The sequence below is a fragment of the Myotis myotis genome, unplaced genomic scaffold (genome assembly GCF_014108235.1).
Source record: "Myotis myotis isolate mMyoMyo1 unplaced genomic scaffold, mMyoMyo1.p scaffold_m19_p_10, whole genome shotgun sequence".
NCBI classification, from domain to species: domain Eukaryota; kingdom Metazoa; phylum Chordata; class Mammalia; order Chiroptera; family Vespertilionidae; genus Myotis; species Myotis myotis.
This window is the reverse complement of record NW_023416314.1, coordinates 36,823,124-36,848,093: the sequence shown is the minus strand read 5'-3', so window position 1 is coordinate 36,848,093 and position 24,970 is coordinate 36,823,124. Positions and strand designations below refer to the sequence as shown.

The 24,970-nt window shown below is 59.3% G+C and overlaps 1 protein-coding gene across 1 annotated transcript in view; it reads left to right on the top strand.

Moving 5' to 3' along the window:
• The window catches only part of MYO7A (myosin VIIA), an 84,433-nt gene that overhangs the window by 34,091 nt on the left and 25,372 nt on the right, over positions 1-24,970 (top strand). The window contains exons 11-27 of the mRNA XM_036324888.1: positions 64-183; positions 906-1,048; positions 2,035-2,245; positions 2,728-2,863; positions 5,504-5,610; positions 11,570-11,707; positions 13,006-13,164; positions 13,825-13,917; positions 16,214-16,308; positions 17,376-17,460; positions 17,965-18,183; positions 18,566-18,673; positions 19,518-19,727; positions 20,087-20,290; positions 20,770-20,946; positions 21,458-21,547; positions 22,842-22,969. Coding sequence (XP_036180781.1) covers positions 64-183; positions 906-1,048; positions 2,035-2,245; positions 2,728-2,863; positions 5,504-5,610; positions 11,570-11,707; positions 13,006-13,164; positions 13,825-13,917; positions 16,214-16,308; positions 17,376-17,460; positions 17,965-18,183; positions 18,566-18,673; positions 19,518-19,727; positions 20,087-20,290; positions 20,770-20,946; positions 21,458-21,547; positions 22,842-22,969 — 2,423 coding nt within the window. The remainder of the gene's footprint in view (positions 1-63; positions 184-905; positions 1,049-2,034; positions 2,246-2,727; positions 2,864-5,503; positions 5,611-11,569; positions 11,708-13,005; positions 13,165-13,824; positions 13,918-16,213; positions 16,309-17,375; positions 17,461-17,964; positions 18,184-18,565; positions 18,674-19,517; positions 19,728-20,086; positions 20,291-20,769; positions 20,947-21,457; positions 21,548-22,841; positions 22,970-24,970) is intronic.

Below are 24,970 nucleotides of genomic sequence, written 5' to 3'. Positions count from 1 at the left end.
GTGTGGTGGGAGTTCTAGGGGGGTGGCAGGTGGCCCGGTGACCTCCCAGTGTCGCCCCACCAGGTGAACCCCCCAGACCTGATGAACTGCCTGACCAGCCGCACCCTCATCACCCGCGGCGAGACGGTGTCCACCCCGCTCAGCAGGGAGCAGGCGCTGGATGTCCGCGATGCCTTCGTCAAGGTGGGCTTTCGGAGTGGCCCCTGCTCTCCCCACCCTCCGGAGGATGGGTTGTTGACGAGCAGGAGCTGAGGGGTCCACAGAGCTGGTGGGCCTCTGGGCCATGACCCCCACCTGCCCTTGGACCCAGGCTCCAGCCACTGGCTGCCTTGGGCTGAGTCCCACAAGGGCTGGGAGTTGTGCCCCCAGGGGCCCTGCACCCTGGCCTGCTTTGATCTCCAGCCCCTTGGCCCTCATGTGGGGCATGTTCTTTGGACATTCTCTCTGCTGTGCTGCTCTCAGCCCAGGGGCACCCTCTCTGGTCTCTTCAAAGAAGACAATGAAGAAAGACTGGGCTGGGTGGGCAGGGTGCCGAATCCTGCCTGTGTCCACAGTCACACGCTTGCTGTGCCTGCTCTAGGCCCTGTGCTGGGCTTTGGGACCCGCAAGGCATCCAGGGCTGATGGGGAGACGGAGATGGATGGAGAAATGGGAGTCCCAAGGAGGGCTCCCCACACTCTGAGGTCAGGGAAGGTTTCCTGGGGAGCTTTGAAAAACCAATAGGAATTGTCCAAGCAGAAAAGGGTGCTCCGGGCAGGGGGCACAGCTGGAGCAAAGGCGTGGGATTTCAGAGCTTGCTACCCCGCGGAAGGGGCTGGAGCGAGGCCTCCAGGGCCTAGGAACATGGCCTGTCTCCCTGGGGGCTGTGGCTGGGCCGGGGCTGATGCAGCCGCCCTGCCTCTCAGGGGATCTACGGGCGGCTCTTCGTGTGGATCGTAGACAAGATCAACGCCGCGATTTACAAGCCCCCCTCCCAGGACGTGAAGAACTCTCGCCGGTCCATCGGCCTCCTGGACATCTTTGGGTTCGAGAACTTCGCTGTGAACAGGTAGCGGTGGGGCTCTGCCCTGCGGGACTTTTCCTCCACAACATGGACAGGAAGGTCACGTCTCTCCCTTTAGACTACATTCGTTGGCCCCACACTCACTCTGCCAGGCTGCTGGGAAATTTGACTCCCGTCGTCCCTGTGGGCCCTCTCTCCTTCCTCCCCATCCCCTCCAGTTCCTGGGCCAGCTGAGGCCAGCGAGGAGGGGGTGGTGGTGGGGAGGCTCTTATATGGTCAAGGACACCCCAGGCCCTGCTGCCCATTGGCCTGTGCCCAGCTGCAAGGTGCCTGGAAGCAAGTGAGGCTGGGCCTGAGCCAAGGTTGAGATGGGGGTCTTGGCCACACTTGGAGGCCCACACTCTTGGGGGGCCATGTGGGCAGACGGATGGAACAGGCCCAGGTGGATCCCAGGTGTCAGGAAGCCGGCCCTGACCCACTTCCTAGCTGCGCGACCCCTGGCAAGTCGCCTCAGTTCCTGTAATGTCTGGATGTCTTGAAGCCCTCCCCACACCCCGCCAAAACGCCCATATTGAATTCACGGAGTGTCACTGGGAGGGCGCTGAGTTGGTGGCTCAGAGATGTCAGCCGTCAAGGCTCTGCTTCCAAGTCTCACCAGCCCCCTCCCCAGTCCGCTGACACTTTGGACCGCTCCTCCTGGGCCACCTCCCCAGCCTTGGCTCTGCCCCTCCCAGGCGCTCTGCCTGGGGCTGGAGCCCACCTGCCTGCCCTCCCCAGGGCCTGGTCATGCAGGGGAAGGGTTCTGAGCCCCGGACCCTGGCTTTAGCTCTCCCTCTGACTCACTGAGTGACTTTGGGGGGATGCTTTGCTCTCGCTGGGCCTTGGTGTCCCCTCCTGCTCATGAGGGGGTTGGACGTGGCAGTCCCGGGCCCCCTCAGACGTGGAGGCAGAGCTGGGCCCCCGAGCGGTGGAGCAGGGCCTGAACGACGCCCCCTTGTCCCTGTGTCCCCTGCGCATCCCCCCCTCCCCAGCTTCGAGCAGCTCTGCATCAACTTCGCCAACGAGCACCTGCAGCAGTTCTTCGTGCGGCACGTGTTCAAGCTGGAGCAGGAGGAGTACGACCTGGAGAGCATCGACTGGCTGCACATCGAGTTCACCGACAACCAGGACGCCCTGGACATGATCGCCAACAAGCCCATGAACATCATCTCCCTCATCGACGAGGAGAGCAAGTTCCCCAAGGTGGGCCTGCGGGGGGCTGGGGGGTGTGTGTGTGGTGGTGGTGGGGCGCATCCTCCACACCCAGCCTCCGCTCTCCTCACCTGCAAAATGCGGCTAATGACACCCGCTCTCAGGGTGGCTCTGGGCCAACTCAAGTGCATTCATCTGGGTCCTGCACCCAACGCTGAAGATCTAAGCATGCAGCTGGCGCAGAATAGGTGCTCCCCACACGGACTAGGCCTTGGAGTGGGAGGGACTGTTCCCAGAGTTTTATTCCCAGGAGTAGATTTTCTAAACTGGACTGTATTATCATGGTGGGGAAGTGGAGGCTCAGAGAGCTCCTCTGTGGGCTATAAGCAAAGGGAGAAAAGCTCTTAAGAAAGACAGAAGAGGGGGTGCAAAGACGTGGGGCAGGACAGGCAGTGGGGCCTGGTGGAGAGTGGGGGGAGTGGAGGTAGAGAGTGTGGGAGAGGAGGCCTGACAGCTGCCCTCGGTCCCCACAGGGCACGGACGCCACCATGTTGCATAAGCTGAACTCGCAGCACAAGCTCAACTCCAACTACATTCCTCCCAAGAACAACCACGAGACCCAGTTCGGCATCAACCACTTTGCTGGTGTCGTCTACTATGAGACTCAAGGTACAGGCGGGCTGGCCGGGGCTGTCTCCTTGTCTGGGCCCCTCCCTCCCTCACCCTCTCCAGCCCAGGACAGAGACCCAGGTCCTGAAATGCAGGGTGGAAACGGTGATATCAGTGGGGTTTTTTTGCTTTGTTTTAGAGATTTAAAAGTGTTGCAGTAAAATATATAATACAAAATTTACTATTTTAACAATTTTTACGTCTATGATTCAGTGGCATTAAGTTGTTCACAATATAGTGCAGCCATCATCACTATTAGCGTGACCATCATCACTGTTAGTGCAACCATCATCACTGTTAGTGCGACCGTCATCACTATCCGTTTCCAGAGCCTATTCGTCACCCCAAATAGGAGCTCTGCACCCCACTGACAATAACTCCCCCTCACCCTCCCCCCAGCCTCTGGTCCCTCGATCCTGCTTTCCGTCTCACATATTGGACCATCTGAAGTGCTTCATGGGAGTGGAATCTACAATATTTGTCCTTTTGTGTTTGGCTCATTTCACGGAGCATAAGGTCCTCAGGTGCATGGCTGTTGGAGCACGTGTCCTCTTTAGTTATCGTTTCATCTGTTGATGGACGTTTGCGTTGTCTCCATGAGGTGGCTGTTGCAGATAATGCTCTGAGAATGTGGTGTACAAGTATCTGAGTCCCTGCTTTCAGCTCTTTGGGGTGGGCTCAGTGCTCGTCTGTACAATGGGAAACTGAGGCTCATAAGGGGGGTTCATGGTCCTTACAAGACGTAGCCTTTGGATGCAAACCCAGGCCTAGAACCAGCCCAGTTACCCTCCAAGACTCTTTTAGCAAAAAGACCACGTGTGAGCTTTGAAGGGGATGTTCCTCTTCCCTCCTGGGACATGCAATTGGGTTCATTTCAAGCTAGACGTCAAGAAGAGGGTCAGAACACAGTCAAGTTTACTCCACTCGGAATTCTTACAGGGTCTGCCAAAAGCCTGCAGGTGGTCCTAGCCCGCCCCGTTGTACTGAAGGGCCAGCCTTGACTGGGTCTCCATTGTGGGATGTGTCTACATGGAGCTCCGGTCATTCAGCCCCAAAGGGTCCCACCCACAGCCCAAGCCTTTGACATTCAAAACAAATAAGAATAGTCATCGGTTTAGCAGGTCCTTGTTGAGCTGGTGCAGAGGCAGTAGTGTGTCATGAGCCATGCTGCAGGGGTGGGCTCTGAAGGCTGCTCAGCCCGCCTTAAGATATGAAATGTGAGCTCCCACCGGGCTGCTCGAGAGAAGGACGCCAACATCACGTGAGAAGGACTCTCGGGCAAACCAATGGGTCTGTTGTTTGGAGCAACAGAGGATTGCAGTTTTCAGTTCAGTGCCACCAACACTCACTGAGCATCTGTTAGTGCCAGGCCTCCTGTGTTGCTGAGGATGCAGAAGTGAAGGCGGAAGGCATTTTACATGAAGCTGTGGAATTATAGAATGTCAGCTCTGGAGGGAACGCAAGGGTCATCTCCTTCCACGGATTTGCCAGCTGAGGTCCGAGAGTGAAACGCCTTCCTCAGATCACTGACCAGTTGTGAGCTGCCTAAAGCAATTCTGCCAGCATTTTCTGGTTGGCCAAGTGCTGTTTTAATCCGGCATTTCATTCGTGACATGGATGGTGCCGGGTGATCTGAAGAGAAGCAAGCCTTTGAGTGCTGACTTTCCCATCTGACCGACGAGGAAGCTGAGGCCCAGAGGGGACCTTCCCAGGTCTCAGCGCGTTCCTTAGAACCCCACAATCCATGCCGACCCCAGAGCCCACCCCTCCACTGCGAGTGCCCCTGCCGCTCACCCCTCCTCAGATGCCCGGAGGGCAGCCCGGCACTGGTCTCTGTGCCATCTCCCAGCCCGGGCAGCCCAAGTCCTGTGGGGAGAGGGTGCTGCCCTCTGCAGTGTCCCTCCTCCTCAGCCCTGAGCACCTGTCTCCTGCCCCCGCTAACAACCCCCCCCATTAATCAGCTCCTAACTCCCCATTAACTGGGAGTGGCAGCTGGGGTCTGTGTGGTGTAGGGAAGCCTCCTTGGCCTGCGCCGGTGGTCCTGAGTTTGAGTCTTAACTCTGCCTGTGACTTGCTTAGCTTCTCTGAGCTCGATTTACTCCCTTGTGGGATGAGAAGATAATCCCTGCTTGTCCCACACCTCCTGGGCGCGGGGGCAGCTGTGAGGGGACGTTGAAAACATAAGGCAAGCTATTGTGAGTTAATTTTTGTACTATTAGCTGGTACCAGATCAACATGTAGTCTCTCCCAGGTGACACCATTGCTTTTGACTGACACCTTTGTTTAAAAGACTGAGGCTGGCATTTTAGGCATTGGGGCTCACCCAGGGAGGTGCCCACTCCGTCCCCGGGACACACCTGCTGCCCTCTCTCTGACCAGCCTGAGGAGGGGCTGTGCGGTTGGGGCTATGGAGCTCCAGCTCAGGCTCTGCCCTCACTCTCTCTGTGACCTTGGGCCAGTGGCTGTCCTCTCCCGGCCTCAGTGCCCCCACTGAAACACGGATGTGGGTGGACTGGGTGAATGTTGAGGATCCTCTGGCCTTGGATTTGGGCGGGGGGGGGGGGGGGAGGCGGGGCTGAGTCTTGTCAGGTGGAGGCAGCCGGAGCCCGCAAGGCATGACCACTCTCTGCCGCTGTCCAGGCTTCCTGGAGAAGAACCGGGACACCCTGCACGGAGACATCATCCAGCTGGTCCACTCCTCCAGGAACAAGTTCATCAAGCAGATCTTCCAGGCCGATGTCGCCATGGTAACGTGGGGGCAGGGCTTCCATGGGGGGGGAGGGGTCCCCAGGCGCCAGACCGGTGTCTAGGCACCCTTGTCCAACAGCCTCAGCGCGTCCCTCTGGCCGCAGAGCCAGGACAGAGCTTTCCTATGCCTCTAGGAGGGGTCGGGGGCCTCCAGGACCCTCCCATCTGGTCCTGTACTGACTTGGGGGGGGGGGAGGGTGCGGGGGGGGGGTGTGTGTGTGTGCAAGGCCCAGAGAAGGGCCACGTGAGAGGTCACAGAGCAGAGCCTGATCAGGACTTGGTTTACCATGGGGTCCCCCTTCCCCCCAGACCTCCTACTGCTAACAGGGAGCAGGCAAAGGGAGCAGGTCCAGCCTCAAGGTTGTTGGTAGGTGTGGGCATTCAGAGAAATGGCACAAAGGATAGATGTGCATCAGCCCTGGAGCCCGTGGGTGGAGAATTCCTCACTGTCCGTCTCTCCTTTGTCCCTCGAGTGGGAGGCTGGTGGGCCTCTCCCTGCAGGATCATATGCCTTTTTCTCATATTTCCTCCTGTCCCCTGGCTTCTTGGAGGGGCACGGAGAGGCTCACAGGGCCGGCAGAGCCGCTACCCCCTCGGTGCCCGTCCAGGTGCCTCAGATGCCCCCAGCCCCAAGGAGCCCAGACCTCTGCCCTGCGGGTCCTCTTCTCTCCCTGGTGGGTTTCGCCCTCTGTTCTGACCCACCCCGTTCTCCTTGCCCCTCCCCCCATCGCGCCTGCACTGTGGTTCCTGCTATAGTTTCTCTGTGGTTACTCATCGGGCACCCTCCGCCAGTCAGCAGCTTCTGCGAAGGTAAAAGCCCTGAGGCCCCTGGGACTAGGCTGTGTCCTTGGTCCCCATGGCACCAAGGTTTGGGGAAAGGGCTGGCTTTTCTTTATTTTTATTTTTTTGAGTGTGTTTTTTTGTGGAGTGGTTTGTGGAGTGATTTTGTTTTTGGTTTCTGAGTGTGTGTATTGCAGGCATCTCAGTTTCTTAAAGAAGGAAACTGAGTCTTAGAAAAAGAGGCAAGACTTGCCCAGCTGCCCCGTGAGCCAGGGGCAGCGCCGAGACCAAACCGGAGTCTCCCGTCCTCTGCCCCCACTGAGCCTCTTCGAGGCATCAAGGCAGCTCCTCCCAGGCCCTGCGCTCGGTCAGGTCCTGGGTGACCTTGTGCGGCAGGAGGGGCAGGTGGTGTTTTCTGCATTTTTCGGATAGAAAGCTCAGAGATGGGTGTGACCCACCCCAAGTCAGCATCTGGGGGAGCTGGCCCTAGAAGGCCTCGCCCAGACCTGCTAGGGCCCAGTGGTCGGCAAACTGCGGCTCGCGAGCCACATGCGGCTCTTTGGCCCCTTGAGTGTGGCTCTTCCACAAAATACCGACTTCTGTGCACGGGCCACAAAGTTTCAATCGCACTGTACATGCGCTCCTGCACGTGGTATTTTGTGGAAGAGCCACGCTCAAGGGGACAAAGAGCCACATGTGGCTCGAGAGCCGCAGTTTGCCGACCGACCACTGTGCTAGGCTCTGGAACAGCACCCCTTCAGGTCGTGGCTCCCAGGTGCTTTAGGTGCCAAAGGTGCTGGGGCCCCCTTAGCGGCGGCAGAGCTCTGGCATCCCCTTTGCCTCCCTTTTCCCTTCGGAACCCTCAGTCTCTGTCTAATCCTGCATCGTCCCACACGTGGTCTAAATGCTGAGTCCCTCTTCCTTCCTGGATGTCTGGCGCTCCCTGCTGCCCAGTGCCTCACAGAGTCCTGAAACAATTTGTGAAAGCCACGGCTGCAGAGTGGGGCAGGAGCAGGGCGGCCTCTGTCCGCTGCCCATGGAGCAGCCCTGGACCCCACCCCCGTTGTGGCTCAGTCAGTTAACAGCGTGAAGGTAGGGCCACCACCAAAACGGGGCCCAGACTCCTGAAGCACCAGCTCCGAGCACTCCCACCCCGAATCCACCTGACCCAGGGTCGCATTGATGAGACCTCCAGGCTCCCCTGCATTCTTTCCTCTCGTCCTTTCCATTCTTTCCTCTCAGCCCACCTGCCGGCCCACCTACTCCTTCTGGTCTTCATGGTCCTGGAATACCACTGCACCCCGTCTTCTCGTTCCACCCCCTCTCCTCTCACCCCAAAGTACGATTGCCCCCAGGTGACAGCTAAGGAAGCTGGGGCCCAGAGAGGCCTAGCTGCTTGCCTGAGCTCACACAGCTTGTGCCACACAAGGGTTAGATCCAGGTCTGTCTCGTGGAGGTACAGCGACTTGTCCAAGGTCACATGCAAGGGAGGGCTAGTGAGGCTTTTCAAGCCCCCGCTCTTTCCACTGCACGATGGTGTCTCTGTGAGCGTCCCCCTCGAGAAGAAAAATGCTCTGTACCCGCCGGAAACACCGCGGGTCTGTTAAAGGCACACGGGAACCGGCTGGGTGAACCGTGCAGTCAGTTTATTCCACACAGCGTGCTGGCTGCAGTGCTCTCTCGGGGCGGAAGCCCAGACGCCTTGTCCAGCGATCTGAACGCATGTCCCGTGCAGGCCCCCACCCCTGAGCTCCCAGCCTTGCTTCTTGTGTCTCCTCCCCAGGACGGCCCTGGCAGCCCCACCCCAGCCACTGCTGCTGGGAAGCTCAGCTGAGCCATCAGGACGGTGGCACTGAGCACCCGGATTAATGTCTAACCCCAGTCACATGTCCCCGGGGCCCCGAGTCCACGGACGTTTTGTTCACTCTGTGCTGGCGGCTTCCCAGCCCCGTTCCCCCCACACTCAGGTGCCTGCCTCTTAGGTCCCTTCTGTGGAGTCACTTAACATTGACTTCTGGACTTTTCACTCCTGCCTTTACCCTACCCGCCCCCCCGCCCCCCGCCCCCCGCACCCTCCCAGATGCCATCCCCAAATATCTTCAGGTCATCCCCGAGACGAGGAATACCAGGAAGGGCCACCTTTCCCCTCACCGATAAAAGCCAAATCAGGAGCCCAGGTGGCCGGGGGTGATGGCAGAGCCCGTGCTCCATGGCCCGTTCGCTCCATGATCCAGGCATAACTGCTGGTGTGCCCTATATGCCCGACGCTGTCCTACGTGTTGACGACATAGTAGTGAACAAAACGGGGAAAATGTCCTGTCTGCATGAAACTTACATTCTGGCAGAAGGGGAAACAGTTAATCAGTTGCAATAAGTAAAGTATATAGCATGTCAGGTGGGGCTATATGACATGGAGAAAGATTGAGAAATGGGGAATGCCGGTTGGGGGGGCGTTGCAATGTTGAACAGGGGCATCGGGAAAGGCCTATGGAGACGTCGATAAAGGCGGGGGGGGGGGGCGGAGAAGCCCGCCATGTGCATTGTGGGGGGAAAAGCACGGCAGGGAGAGGGGACAGCGAGTCCATGCCCTCAGGTGCTCCTCAGCCTAAGCCTGCCAGTGCCTTATAGGAAGAGCAGGAGGCGGGAGGCGGCTGGCTGGAGGGAGCGAGCGGGTGTGGAGAGCGAGCAGCTACAGGGGCCAGGTCTTGCGGCTGCTGTCGGCTGTTGTGTCATGGCAGAGTGGAGGCGGTGTGGGGGGACAGAGCAGCTTGGAGGTTCTTACAGGGATCTGAGAGAGCCGGTGGTGGCTTGGACCGGGCGGACAGTGAGGAGTGGGAAGGACGCAGGTCCTGGGCCTCCTTTGGAGGGGAGCCGAGAAGATGCTGGCCTGCTGGATGTGCGAAGAGCTGGATGGCTACTAGGGTTTTGGCCTGAGCAATCGGAGGTGGACCATTTCTGGGAGCCCTGGAACGAGGTCAGCAGCACTTCAGATCAGCTGTGCTGTGGGCTGGTTCCGTGCCAGGCCCTGGGCACAGCAGTAAGAAAGGCAGGCCCACCTGTCCTCACACGGCCCACAGCTCAGCAAACACAGACTAAGGTGGTTCCATTGTGGTCAAAACCAAAGAAAGCTGTGGGTTATGTGTGTGGTTGTGTATATGTGCTGTGTGTGCGATCTGTGTGTTATATGTATGTGCTGTGTGTTCTGTAACTTGTGCACTCTGTGTGTTGTATGTGTGTGCTATATGTTCTATAAGTTGTGTGCTGTGTGTTGTGTATGCTGTGTGTGTTCTGTAAGTTGTGTGTTGTATGCTATGTGTTGTGTATGTTGTGTGTGTGTTCTGTGAGCTGTGTGTTGTGTATGTTGTGTGTGTGTTCTGTGAGCTGTGTGTGTTCTGTGAGCTGTGTGTTGTGTATGCTGTGTGTGTTCTGTGAGCTGTGTGTTGTGTATGCTGTGTGTGTTCTGTGAGCTGTGTGTTGTGTATGCTGTGTGTGTTCTGTGAGCTGTGTGCTGTGTATGCTGTGTGTGTGTTCTGTGAGCTGTGTGTTGTGTATGTTGTGTGTGTGTTCTGTGAGCTGTGTGTTGTGTATGCTGTGTGTGTTCTGTGAGCTGTGTGCTGTGTATGCTGTGTGTGTTCTGTGAGCTGTGCATTGTGTATGCTGTATGTGTGTTCTGTGAGCTGTGTGTTGTGTATGCTGTGTGTGTTTTCTGTGAGCTGTGTGCTGTGTATGCTGTGTGTGTGTTCTGTGAGCTGTGTATGAGTTCTGTGTCTGTGCTGTGTCTGCTTAGGGCAGGGGCTCCCACACAGGCTGGGCACAGCCCAACCTGGACAGCTCCCCGTCCCAGTGCTGCTGCTGGGTCAGGGTTGGGGGCAGCCAGCCTGACATCCACCCCACCACCCTGCAAACACCCCCAGCTTCCCTTGGCAAACCTTAGGAAATGCTCCAAATAAAACGACAACGGAAAACACTGCACATTTCAGACCAGCAAGTGTTGGCTGTTTCTCGGCAGGTTCATTTCAGTCTGAGGCTCATGGGCTATGGCTTCAACGCCTCTGCCCACCCCCCTCCACACACCTCACATGTCTGCATCTGCACCCCGGGTTTTGGGCGCTGCAGGAGATCAGCTACATTTATGTCTCACGTGTAGCATAAAACCTTACAATAATAATCAAATTCATTCATGAGAAATCCTCACCCAACAGAAGTTTCCAGCAAAACCATAACATCAAAATGCTTTGGAATAGAATCTGGTTTCTATGGCCAGTGTCTGGGTATCAGTCTGAGATGGTCCACTTCCTGTTTGTTTGCTGTCCGGCCTCCCCACCCCACCCCACTCCACCATCTCACCATATTCTGAGAGGGGCTCCACCAGGGCAGGGAGGTGCAGGGGTCCCTGGTGGGCTCCCCAGAGAGACTGGCTGGCAGAGCACAGAGCCATGGGCCTCGGGCCACACAGTGGGAGGCCAGCTCTGTGCCTTCTTAGGAGGCTGACCCAGACCTGCTTGGCCAGGCCAGCTGCTGAACCACTAATCCCACAGGAAGGGGAGGGCACAGGCAGCCCCCCCCAATCCCCCACCCTCCAGCCCCCACCCCCTATCCCAGGTTCCCAGGTTGCTGTTCACGTCCACTGTGCCCACTCTCATCACAGCCTGTCAGCCTGATAGGGAGGGAGGCTCGGCGCTCAGGACCATGCAGGAGGTGGTGGGCCAGGGTTTGAGTTTAGGTCCTCTCACCTGTCTCTAGGAAGGACCCCTCCCCTTACCTGTGCCCTGAGTGAGCACATTCGGCCACTCATTTGTTCCTGGAGAGGGAGACTGGGGACTCAGAGAGGGGCTGTGCCTTGCCTAGAAGCCTCCAGCACACCAGGGCTCTTTCTGGCTCAGGTCCCAGGCGGCTCCCTGGAGCGGGCACGCCTGGGTCCAAGCTCCAGCTCAGACCAGACAGGTCACAGGGAAACCCCAAGTCCCGGGCAGCCTGCTTCACCGCAGGGCTGTCCTCCCTCAGGCCCTGAGCCCGCTGACCTCCCACCGTCCCTTCCCTCCCCTTCCCTTCCCTTCCCTTCCCTTCCCTTCCCTTCCCTTCCCTTCCCTTCCCTTCCCTTCCCTTCTCTTCCCTTCCCTTCCCGAGTGCTGGCGGACACAGGTCAGCCCCTCCCATCGCTGTGGTCCGTCCCCCCAGGGCGCGGAGACCAGGAAGCGCTCGCCCACGCTCAGCAGCCAGTTCAAGCGGTCGCTGGAGCTGCTGATGCGCACCCTGGGTGCCTGCCAGCCCTTCTTCGTGCGCTGCATCAAGCCCAACGAGTTCAAGAAGCCCATGGTGAGTGGAACCAGCCTGGGGGTGGGGGGGGTGGGGGCGGTGGAGGGGCCGGGCCGTGGGGGGCAGGGTGGGGACTGGGTGAGGGCCCCCACATTTGAGATGTGGGACCGAAGGCTCCGGGAGGTTAAGGGGTTTGCAGCTGCAGAGCCCAAATCCTCACTGGGCGCCCGTCCTCCCAGGGCCCTGGATGTGTTGTTTGCCACATGCTCTTCCTAGAGGCTGGGGCGGGGGTGGGTGGGACAGAAGGTGGGGGGCCAGGGAAAGTGCCTGGAGGGAGAGGAAACAGGTGGCGGAAGGAAGCCAGCCCGTCCGCACGCGTGCTGGCCCTGTCCCCTGCTGGCCCTGTCCCCTGCTAGATGCATTCCCCGGAGTGCGGAGTGCGCTGACCTGATGGGTCCCCCCTGGGGCTCAGGGCCAGGTCTGCAGGGTGTGAGGTTCAAAGGGTCCCCAGCAAGCTCCCCACCTAAAGCAGGAGGAATGAGGCCAGGGCCCTGCCAGGCAGTTGGGTACCATCTTTCAGATGCCCTTCTCTGGGCCCCGACCCCAGCATCTGTGGCCTGGACCTTGATAGCAGGACATCCTCACTGCCCTCCGCTTTCCTGCCCCTGCCTCCCTGTCCAGGCCCCTCCACTGCAGTGAGAGACAGGAGTCAAACGCGTCTGACCGCTCACTGCCTGCGGCCCCCCTAGCCAGGCTCCCGAGGGCCTTCTCAGCCCTCCAGGAACCCCAGGCTGGCCCTGCGGCTGCCATCACAAAAACAACTGTGCGCCGATTAGACAAATTAAGGCACTTAACTGTCAGCAGCCAGACAGTTGTCTAAATAATGACAAATCTGCAATGACCGTAGCACGAAGGGCAACCCCTGGGATGTGCCAGGCACCCAGCACCTGCACAACCACAATCCTGGCGAGGGTCAGCCTCCGCAGTCCCTGTGAAGTCCCCCGACATGCCCTGCACTTTCAGGCTTCCGCACCTTTGCATATGCTCGCCCTGCCCCTCCAGTGTTCTCCAGGGTTAGAGCAAAGGCTGCCTCCCCCAGGCAGCCCCCCCCCCCATGTCCCAGGGGGAATTAAGCCATCTCTCCTCTCTGCCCCCAAGCACCAGCTCACCTCCGTGAGGATCTCATTTCTTGCTGCCATGTGGGTTTGAACTGCAGACCCAGGTTCCGTCCCACCTTTGCTCCTCATCTGCTGTGCGGCCTGGGCCTCTCTGGGCCTATGTCTGGGGCTGGGGGCATGCGGAGCAGGGCTGGGCTCCCAGCAGGACCCGCCAGCACTGACACGCTTGGCTCTGGGCAGCTGTTCGACCGGCACCTGTGCGTGCGCCAGCTGCGGTACTCGGGGATGATGGAGACCATCCGCATCCGCCGAGCCGGCTACCCCATCCGCTACAGCTTCGTGGAGTTCGTGGAGCGGTACCGAGTGCTGCTGCCCGGCGTGAAGCCGGCCTACAAGCAGGTACAGAGCTGAGGCACGGGGGGCAGGAGGAACGGTCCCAGCTCTGGGCTGGGCAAGGGCCCATTCTCCCCTTGAGACGGGGTGCCGGGCGTGACGCCGCTTGCCTCCTGAGGTGGGGCTGGGAAAACTGGGGTCAGGAGGGCAGCGAGGGCTTCGATGGCCGTGCTTGCTGTGCGTGGACTTCACCGGTGGGTGTAATGGATGAGACCAGGGCTGCCAAGTGGGCTGTGGGTGTTAGATGTGGGAGAGGGGTGTTTTTTTTTTTTTTAATATGTTTTTTATTGATTTTTTTTTAGAGAGAGAAAGGGAGAGGGAGCGAGGGATAGAAACATCAGTGATGAGAAAGAACCATTGATCAACTGCCTCCTGCACACCCCACAACCCTGGCATGTGCCCTGACCGGGACTTGAACCGGCGACGTCTTGGTTCATGGGTCGATGCTCAACCACTGAGCCTCTCCAGCCGGGCAGATGCGGGAGAGGGTCCTGCAGGCACCCTGCCGAGCTGAGGAGAGAAGGGAGGGTCAGAGAAGGCAGGGCCTGCTTGCGTCACACAGTGAGTTGGGACGGAGCTGGAGCGAGAGCCCTGCCTCCCAGCGTGGGAGGAGCACAGAGGTGGCCTTTCCCGCTGCCCATTCCCTGGTGCGCCCCTGCCCCCCAGGACGACCTTCGGGGGACCTGCCAGCGCATGGCTGAGGCTGTGCTGGGCACGCACGACGACTGGCAGATTGGCAAAACCAAGATCTTTCTGAAGGTGAGAAAGGCTCCAAGCCGACTGCCTTGGGGGCTGTGGACTCCTGTCACGGTGGGAACGGGCGCCAGGGGGCCTCTTTGGAGAAGCTGGCGTCAGACGGGGTCAGGGCTGGGTCTGTGCATCCTCCCATCCTGCAATCTGTGATAGGACGAGTGGGCGTGTGGGTGGGAAATGAGGCCTTCTTGGTAGGGGAGGGGCAACTGGTATTGAGCCCAGCTGTGACCTGGGGTTGGGGTCAGAGCACTGACCCTGGGTGAGAAAGTAGAAGACCAAAGTGGGCTCATGGTTCAATGCGGACCCCGTGGCTGTCTTCCCTGGGACTCTGGGCAGGCCACTGGCTCTTGCTGAGCCTCATTTCCCCATAAAATGGGATGTGCCTGGTGGGGGATTTCTCGACTGTGGTTTCCTGCCAGGCAGGGCTCACCCCAGGCTCTGGTGGGTGCCACCCCCTCACTCTCTAGTGTCCCTGGTTCCTACCCTCCCTGAGCACAAACCTGGAGCTCTCTGGCTCCCACCGCCGCCTGAGCTGGGAGCAGGAAGCAAGGTCCTGGGGTGTCCTGGCCTTGGAGCAGAGCTTGCTGGCTGTTGGTGGTGGCCAGGCTGCTGCCCCAGGGCCAGTGTGAGCTCTCAGCCTGTGGGCTTCCTCATTTCCATTTCCGTCGCGTTCGCTTTCTGGCCGTTCGGGGTCACAGGGCAGGGCTCCTTCCTCTGGTACCGGGTGGGGCCTGGGCTGCACAGGACATCTGGGTGGAGGGAAGGAAGGAGCCAGCCCGGAGCCAGAGGGGGCCCCGGGCTCCAGTGTCATTCCTTCCTGGCTGCGGGGCCACAGTCCAGTCCCTTCATCTCCCCGAGCCTTCATTTCCTCATCGGAAAAATGTGTGCACCGGGCCTGCATCCCACAACTGCCCAGACTCGGTGGGGCTTTTTGTCCACGATCTTATTTAGTCATCACAGCAGCCAGTGAGGTAGGATCATTATGCCCATTTCAGAGGCTCAGAGAGAAGAAGTGAGATGCCGAGGTCAGGCCCTGGGCTTGCAGCCAGGGTTGGTCTGATGCCCGGCCCTGTAGGTAAGGGAGGGAGGGCACGCAGCACAATGGCACCGAGTGCCGGCAGCTCCGAGGGCCATCACTGTCCCCAGCCTCACCTCTCTGGGCTCTTCAGCAACCGGCAGTGGCTTCCAGTCTCAATGTCCACTTCCCATCAATGCATTCATTCGTTCACACATTCGTTCACTCATTCAGAAAGGCATGGCTGGGCAGCTCCTCTGTGCTGAGCTCTCGCCACAGGAGATGTGGTCTGTGATTAGCTGGTGGATGTGGCTCCCCACAGAGACTCAGCACGGGGTGGGGGTGGGGTGGCTGTCTGCCTGGCTCGCCAAGGACCCACTCCAGCACCTAGCACGGGGCCGGCAATGGAGACATTAGTGTTTTTTTTTGTTTGTTTGTTTTTTTTAAATATATTTTATTGATTTTTTACAGAGAGGAAGGGAGAGATATAGAGAGTTAGAAACATCGATGAGAGAGAAACATCGATCAGCTGCCTCCTGCACATCTCCTACTAGGGATATGCCCGCAACCCAGGTACATTCCCTTGACCGGAATCGAACCTGGGACCTTTCAGTCCACAGGCCGACACTCTATCCACTGAGCCAAACCGGTTTCGGCTGGAGACATTAGTTTTAAAGGCATTGAATGAATGATGAGATTTTTGCCTAACCAGAGTGAAGGGTGGGGGTGTGGGGGTGAGGAGGGGACAGGCCTAGAGAACTTGGCAGGGCCTGGATCATGGAGGGCCTGAGGGCCAGGGGAGACCAGACTTGTCCCCGAGAGTCATGGGCATCACGGTAAGATCACCGGAGAGTTGTTTCAGGAGGGTCCCTGCTTAGGGAGGCCAAGGGGAGCGACAGAGGCCAGGAGACTGGTGAGGAGGCTGCTGCCAAGATCCCAGAGGGTGGCTTGGCCCAGGTCAGAGGCTGATATGACAGAGACATCGGGGAAGGCACGGCGTCGGCGGACAAGGCCATCGGGATGAAGCTGCTGTGTGTGCCCATCGCACCCTCTGACTCTATCCAGTAGGATTCGGCTCCTCCCGCTCCATCTGTCCCACCCAGAACCCTGGGAACAGCCACAGCACCTCTCTCTGTCCTGTGGCTGGGAGAGGCTGCCCCACGGAGCAGAGCAGGGCTGGGAGCCTGTGAGGCCCAGGCAAGCCCCAGGCCTGGAATCCAAGGGAAGGAAGAGAGGGCCTTCCCTTGGATTCGTGGGGGGCCGCTGCTCAGGAGCTCTGCCCCCCAGGACCACCACGACATGCTGCTGGAGGTGGAGCGGGACAAGGCCATCACCGACAGAGTCATCCTCCTCCAGAAGGTCATCCGGGGATTCAAAGACAGGTACGCGCCGGGACCAGCCCTCCCCATGGGAGCCCACACACCTCTTTCCTCTAACTGGAGCACTAAAAATACGCATGCACACCCAGGTGCACACCTAGACATGAGCACACGCTGCACAGCTCATGGGTGCACACAGACACACGATTACACAGGCACACACATGTGGATTCAGGGGGCACACACATGTGGACACTCTGTGATCTCAAATGCCTGATGACATTTCTCAAAGAGGAAATTCGAGATTTTATAAATTACAAATTTTATAAATTCCAAATAAGGGACATGTGTATAGCTGTGATAATTCACAAATCAGCAGGACTGACTCTGGAGTGCGATTCAGGCTCCACAAAAATCCCACAGTTCATCTGGTCACTCCCTCCTCTCCATCCATCCATCCATCCACCCACCCACCTGTCTGTTCATCTGTGTGCCTGCCCACCCATCTACTGTTTCCTTCCACAGTTGCTCACTTGCTCTTGTGTGGCTCCAGGCATTGGTGTGCTGGCTCATTCACACGTGGCCGTATTAATTTTTCACTCCTCCTACATGTATTTCCACATTCAGCAGACACCTGCTGTTGGACCTGTGGCCTCTTTGTCCTCCATCCGGTCACAGGTGACTGTCATGTAGAGTGTTCGGGGGAACAGCATTGGGCTCACTCAGCCAGACAATGTGGGCTCTAGTCCAGCGTCATCGAGTCTCAGTTTTCTCATCTATAAAATGGGGAAATCTGATAGTAGTGAGTGAAGTTCACACAGTTCAAATATTTTCATCTTTAAGATTATTTACTTATTATTCATACATTTATTTATTTATTTATTCAATAAACATGGAAAATCTCCTTACGGGCTCATGTGACAAGCCTGTGAGCAGGCAGGGCAGGTATCATTCTACCCACTTCACAGATGAGGAAGTTGAGGCAGAGAGGTGATACCCTGTTGCCCCAGGTCATTGATCCAGGAGACGCAGGGCTGGGACTAGCCTTGCTGTCCTGATTCCAAGCCCCGCCTGCACCCTGCTGCCTCTGGGCACCCCGTCTCTGCTTTGAGGATCTCCTGCTGTTTCAGGTCCAACTTCCTGAAGCTGAAGAACGCTGCCACCCTGATCCAGAGGCACTGGCGGGGCCACAACTGCCGGAGGAACTATGAGCTGGTGAGCCTCCCCGGGGGGGCTGCTCCTGCCCCACAAGGCCTTTGAACCTGCCCGGCTGCCGTAGCAGCAGGATGTACCTGTGCCCCAGACGCCTGGCCTCCTGCCACTGCCCCATCCTGCCCTGGCCATTTTCCCAGCCCCAAGTCCAAGTCTGGTTCTTGTGCCTTTTCCCATCTGGGTCAGCGATGTTTAGGTTTTTCTTCTGGAATGTTTGGATGAGAGTGAGCACTAGGTCCTTAGAGATCTCCGAGGGGGCCCGAAGCAGGGGTGTCCCACTGACCTCAGGGGAGCAACTGGGCTGCAGCCTGGGGTTGGGCTGGGGAGGCAGACGGGAAGGAGAGCAGCTCCTGGTCAGAGGATGGGGCGCCAAGGCCACTCCTGGGAACCTTCCGCCTGAGAGGAGGCAGAGCTTCCCTCCGGGAGCCCCGGTCCAGGGGGTCAGGGTGTTCCTGCGGGGCACGCGGCGGGAGAGGGGCCAGGGCTCTGAGCGGGCTGTCCTTGCAGATGCGGCTGGGCTTCCTGCGGCTGCAGGCCCTGCACCGCTCCCGGAAGCTGCACCAGCAGTACCGCCTGGCCCGCCGGCGCATCATCCAGTTCCAGGCGCGCTGCCGGGCCTACCTGGTGCGCAAGGCCTTCCGCCACCGCCTCTGGGCCGTGCTCACCGTGCAGGCCTACGCCCGGGGCATGATCGCCCGCAGGCTGCACCGGCGCCTCCGGGCCGAGGTGAGCAGTGCCCGCCAGTGAGGGGCGAGTGCTCATCGCAGGGGGACACGTCACCCCATTGCTGGCTGAGACCTAGGGCTGGGTCTCCCCTGAGGAATGACCACACTGGGACCAGACCCCTCATGCTCATTCTCCCAGCCAAGGACAAATCTCTGGGAGGTGCCGGTGAACCTGGTTTGGTTTGAGGATCAATGGTGTCAAACCTACTCCCCGGCCCCCGAGCCGTGTGACCCGGGGAATGTCTCAGGTGCCTCAGTTTCCCCACCTGCCCAATGATTTGGCAAATCACTCCCAGGCCTCAGTCAGGTGGGTGGGGCAGAGCTGGAGGAAGCACGGGGCCAGCTCCACATGGTTCGTGCCCATCGGCTCTCCCTTCCCTCAGTACCGGCGGCGTCTGGAGGCCGAGAAAATGCGGCTGGCGGAGGAGGAGAAGCTGCGGAAGGAGATGAGCGCCAAGAAGGCCAAGGAGGAGGCCGAGCGCAAGCATCAGGTGAGCGGGGACTGTCCCAGCACTTTGCTGTCCATCCACTGGCCGACAGCCTCCCGGACACTGGCTGCCAGCCTCTGTCCTCTACTCCCCCCCTTCATGTGTGCCCTGGGTGCCCGTCCTGGCCCAGGACAGAGGCGGGAGGGCTGTGGCTCCAGAGTGCGCGGGTCCGTGCCCTCAGGAGCACCTTTTCTAGCTGGGAGACAGCACCTCCCTAAAAGCCTGAGCCGGGGGCAGAGCACCCAGCATGGGCCACCAGCCACCTGTGGTGACTGAGCTTTTGAAATGACATAGCACAGGCAGCATAAAGTACACACGAGTTTTGAAGGCAGTGAGAAAAACAGGGCTATAAACCATCTCGGAACTATTTTTAAAATATTAATTACATGTTGAGATGGTATTTTGGAAAAATTGGGTTAAATAAAATATATGATTAAAGTTGGTTTCACTTACTTTCTGTGACTGTTTGAAGCGTAGTGGCGCCATGCATGGCTCCCATGATCTTTCTGTGGGAAGCGCTGGCTACAGCCTCGAGCCACCGCGATGGGGTTTTGGATGGTGTGGTGCCCTCCAGCTGGGGAGGCCTGAGCAGGCTTCCTGGGGGAGGCGTTCCAGCTGAGCCCTGGGGGCAGGTGGCCTTACTGACTGGGCATCTGTCTGCACGAGGCTCAGAGGGCTGATGGGAGTGAGGCCCGGGGTGGGGAAGCCCAAAGCCAGTCCCTCCCAGTGGCCAGGAGGCCCAGGGGGAGAGGCGGACTGTGGCCTGGGGGATTGCAGGCGCCCTGGGGCTCCCCAGGGAGGCCTTGTTCTCTGAAGCTGTCTCCTCTGCATCACCCCCACCCGCCAGGAGCGCCTGGCCCAGCTGGCCCGCGAGGACGCGGAGCGGGAGCTGAAGGAGAAGGAGGAGGCCCGGCGGAAGAAGGAGCTCCTGGAGCAGATGGAGAGGGCCCGCCACGAGCCCGTCAATCACTCCGACATGGTGGACAAGATGTTCGGCTTCCTGGGGACTTCGGGCGGCCTGCCGGGCCAGGAGGGCCAGGCCCCCAGTGGCTTTGAGGTACGAGGCCGGGAATGGGCTGGCGACAGGCCTCAGTGGGGTGACTGCGCCCCCCTGCGTTGAAGACCACCTGGTCCCCTCTGAGCAGAGGGCAGCAGCAATGACCTGGGTCGGGGGCCACAGGGCCCAGGCCCTGTCCAGCCGCCAGCCTGCCACACCCGGTCAGTCACTGTCCCTCTCCAGGGCCACTCACCAGCTTGTATTCATTCATGCACTGAGCTCTCCGCATGCGCCAGGTTCTAAGTCGTGAACAGGACGGCACAGTAGCCCCTGGGGGAGGCAGTGCTGGCCCCACAGGGCAGGAGGGGGCTGAAGCCAGGTGAGTGGCCCCCACAGCAGGGACCCTCTCCTCTCCTCAGGACCTGGAGCGCGGGCGGAGGGAGATGGTGGAGGAGGACCTGGACGCGGCGCTGCCCCTGCCCGACGAGGATGAGGAGGACCTCTCAGAGTACAAATTCGCCAAGTTCTCTGCCACCTACTTCCAGGGCACGACCACGCACACCTACACCCGGCGGCCACTCAAGCAGCCACTGCTGTACCATGACGATGAGGGTGACCAGCTGGTGAGGGCTGGGGCTGTGGGTGCTGAGAGCAGGTCCCTGGTGGGCGGGGACCAGGACTGACTCGGCCCACCCCCACCCTGGGGTCAGGCGACCTGGGCAAGATCCTAGGCCAGTGATGGCGAATCTTTTGAGCTCCGCGTGTCAGCATTTTGAAAAACCCTGACTTAACTCTGGTGCTGTGTCACATATAGAAATTTTTTGATATTTGCAACCATAGTAAAACAAAGACTTATATTTTTGATATTTATTTTATATATTTAAATGCCATTTAACAAAGAAAAATCAACCAAAAAGATGAGTTCGCGTGTCACCTCTGACACGCGTGTCATAGGTTCGCCATCACTGTCCTAGGATCACCTGAGTGCCCTCAGCACAGTGGCCTCCTGTGGGCTTCTCCAGCCCCTCCCCGGCCCCTGGGGACGCTGCTGGCTGTAGCGATACCCTGCACTGAGCTCTCTGACTCCCATGCTCTCCCCCAGGCGGCCCTGGCCGTGTGGATCACCATCCTCCGGTTCATGGGGGACCTCCCCGAGCCCAAGTACCACACGGCCATGAGTGACGGCAGCGAGAAGATCCCGGTGATGACCAAGATTTACGAGACCCTCGGCAAGAAGACGTACAAGAGGGAGCTGCAGGCGCTGCAGGGCGAGGGCGAGGTGAGGCCCGGGGGCGGGGAGCGGGGGGGGGGGGGGGGGGAGCCCAGGCCATGTCCCTCCCGGCCAGTGGGCAGGGCTGTCCGGTCTCCCTAGCCTCAGGGTCCTTGGCAGAGGAGGATCCTAAAATTCGCCTCTGCCTCACCCCCCAGACCCACGCTCTCCTCTGTCTACCCCTGGGAGCAAGTGTTTGAGTGTTTTGTAAACTGTCAGGCGTTGACCACGAGTGAGCGAGGCCACCTGGCGGAGCAGCCGGCCTTCATAGTCAGGCCTGGAGCCATGGAGACTCACCGAGGGTCACAGGGCGGGTCGCTATACTTTCCCAGCCCCAGTTTTCCGTCTGGTGGTGGTAGGGGCCGTGTGGGGTGAGGGTGGAGGTGTCACGCGGGGTTTGCCTCCTACGCATTAGTGTGGAGGTGAGACACTCCTCCAGCCACAGCCCATGGTCAACTGCGCTGGTCATTACTTGGGCCCACTCGCTTGACCCTGACCCCTGACCCCCGTTGTCCTGCAGGCCCAGCTCCCCGAGGGGCAGAAGAAGAGCAGCATGCGGCACAAGCTGGTGCACTTGACCCTGAAGAAGAAGTCGAAGCTGACAGAGGAGGTCAGCGCAGACCCCGGCTGCCTCAGGGGGCCCCGCTGGGATGGGAGCGGGCGTCCATGCTGCCTGTCCTCAGGGCGCTGGGACGGCAGGCGACAGGACAGCGTAGGGGGGGATGGGGGAGACGGGAAGAGGGCAGTGAGGTCAGGCGGGGGTCAGGTCGGGGAGGGCTTCCCGGACGAGGGGACCTGAAGGCCGGGAGGGCTGAAGAGGCAGCTGGGAGGGAGGACGTGCCCTGCCATAGCGTTCATCTCAGGACCTTTCTGTGGGATGAGTGCCACGGGCACCGACACTGTGATTTGTTTGCGCTCATTGGTTAGTCACCTTGCCTTTTCCGAGAACCACCCCTGCCCTGCGCTCCAGGTTGCTCAGGCTGGGAGGGCAGACGAACACAAACCCAGGCGGTTACAGCGCAGGGCTGGCCCCCCTGTGCCCCTACATTTGCACACACCAGTGCTTCTCCCTAAATTCCTCCCTCCTCTCCTCTGCCTGGGGGTGGCCTCCTCCGGGAAGCCTCGTGCGCCCCCTCTACAGCCACCAGGCTCCTCCTCGGGGCTTCCACACTGCCTTTGCCTCTGTCCTTGTCCTGTTCCCCATCTGAGGCTCGAATCCAGTCTCACAGTCGTGTAGCCCGAGATCCAAGTCCCACCTTTCCCGTTGGGTGTCTGAGACACCCACTCTGTGGGTCCCTGGGGGGGGGCAGTGCAAGACGACAACTGTGGGTGTTTGTAGATGTGAGGACCTCCCACACCCCTTCCGTCTGGAGGGCACGTTCTCACTGCTCAGCTCTCACTCTCCCCTCACCTGGGCAGGGTGCAGGGCTGGGGTTGTGGGCTGTGTGAGACCAGGGAGAAGAACCCAGGCTGGGCGTTGCTCACACAGAGGGGCCAGGGCATTGGTGACAGGTGATGGTGATGGGGGAGTTGGAACTGGGATAAGCTCTGGGTGTCAGAGTTGTGTGGGAGCCCTGGAGAGAGAGGGGTCCTGCCAAGAGTTGGAGGAGCAGATCCCTGTCCTGACTGGTAGGGGGTCGGGTGGGGTGTCAGGGAGGCTGCAGAGGAGCCTTAACCTCAGAAGTGGGTGCCAGCAGGCCAGTGCTCCCGGCCTGTGGGCTGGTCATGGACCCAGCGTCTGTTCTGCATGGGGTGGGGTGGGGCAGGATGGGGGCAAGACTGGTGGAGCCAGCTCTTCTGGCCACTCCCAGGATTCTGCTCTTGGCGGGGGGTGGGGGGCGGGGGCAAGGAGGGTAGGCAGACTCAGGCAGGAGGCAGGTCCCTCACTCCTCCCTGTGGCCCAGGTGACCAAGAGGCTGCACGACGGGGAGTCCACGGTGCAGGGCAACAGCATGCTGGAGGACCGGCCCACCTCCAACCTGGAGAAGCTGCACTTCGTCATCGGCAACGGCATCCTGCGGCCAGCGCTCCGGTCAGCGCCCGAGGGAGGGGTGCAGGGAGGGGTGCAGGGAGGGGTGGCTGTTGGGGAGGCAGTGCTGGGTGTGGCCTGGGAAGGCTGCTGGTGGCTGAGCTGTGGCTCTGTCACCTTAGCCAACAGGCCTGCTGGTCACGTGGCCTTGGTAGAGTTCGTTTCTTCTTCTGTAAGCGGGGGGCGGGGGGGGAGGCGGTAATAAGTGGACCTGCCTCAGAGGCTTGTGGGCAGATGAATCTCAGGAGGTTGTAACCTGGGCGGCTCTCAGTAAGTGGTAGCTGTTGTTATCACGCCCTGACATGCGTCTCCTGCTTCAACCGCATCCCTGCCAGTTCATGCCTGGCAGTGCCACCTTCCCCGCCCAGGCCCGGGGGGCTCACCTCAGGTCCCTGGGGGTTGGGGGAGGAGAGGGATGATGGAGGCGTCCCCAGGATCAGCTCAGCTGGGTCAGTGGAGGGGAAACGGGCCTTTTCTGAGAACTCGCAGGACAGTCGGGCGGGAGAGCTGATCCCATGCGCCTGTGTCCGCTGGCTGGGAGGACAGCAGGGTGGGATGGGGATGGGGGGTGAGCTCCATTTCACCCAAAGGAAAACTGAGGTCCAGAGAGGGCAGAGACTTCCCCGGGAGTCACTAGCCTCCCAGACCTTCTGCCTTCCCTCCAGGCCTCCTCGGTGCTCCTCCAGGCCATTGAAGAGATGGTCACAGGACCCAGGGCCACCCACCTCCAGGGAAAAGGGGCAGAATTTGTGGCCCAGTTGTCTCAAGAGTAGACCTACAGTGGTTACTTCCAGAGAACACAGTGGCCAGAGCCCCGGGCAAGAGTCGGAGGCTGGGATATTGACTCCCCGAAGGACCACAGCTGGTCCTTCCCTTTTCTCGGTCCAGGTGTCCCCGTAGGTCCATAAAGTGATGGGGGTCAAGGACTCCCAGCTGCCGGTGATAAAGTTTTCATTGGTTCCTGACAAGATGGAAAAGATAAGGGTGTTTCTAAAACTAAATTTGATTTATTTGGAGGCCTGTTCTTTGTTCTGAGACTTCAGCCTTCCTCCTTTTTGAATATGAAAATTACCTTTGTTGTATGAAATAATTGTGACCTAGATAATGGGCAGGTTGTGTGTGTGTGGTGTGTTTTAAATGTCCTTATTTGTCATGATGAAGAGTGAGCAGCGTCCAGAATTTATTTTGAAGTTGCATTGGTTGGTTAACTCTCAAAATTGGGAGCCACTGAATGAATTAGGTCGTCTCCCCTTTCCACCTCGGCCTGCCTTTCTGAGAGGGAAAGAGCCGCGGGCGCCCCCTGGTGGCCACATTATCACCGCAGCTGGCACTTGGCCCTGAGCAGGCAGGCAGTGAGTGGTCTCAGCCGCAGCCAGCAGTGACAGGTGGTGGTGACTGAGGGTTCTGTGCTAGGTGCCTTGTAAGCCTCGGCTCATTTTCTGCACAGCAGTCCTGTAAGGAAGGTACTACCGTTTCCCTTTGAAATGAAAGCAAAAGCCCACCTTCATTGCTGTCATCTGATTACAAAAGCAATACCCGACCACTTGAATATTCTAACGTTACAGAGATGTATTGAGAGAAGGTCAAAGTTGCTCATTCCGCCCCACAGAGAGAGTCCCCAGATGTTTTTGCTGCTTCTGTTCTGCCAGTTGCCATTAGTAGCAATTGCACCTGCTCTCATGACCGTGGGCTGGGCTCAGAAAGGTGAACTCTCCTGCCTCGGCCACCCAGCTGGTGAGGGACGAGGCTGGGGCGGGGCCTGCGCACCTCATCAGAGTGGTCACCAGTGGCTGTGGCCGCTGTGCCCCAGAGCAGGATATGTGCCCCCCCCTCAGGATCACGGGGACTGTCCGTGGGTCTGACTGGCGTTAGGAAGGGCTCCGTGCCTGGTGAGCCCGTCTCCAAAGCAGACCCGCTTCCCCAGGCCTGGGCCCGGCCGTCCTCACCCGGCCCCTCTCTGCCTCTTCTTGGATGGTCTTGGTCAAGTAGCAGAGGAAGGCCTGG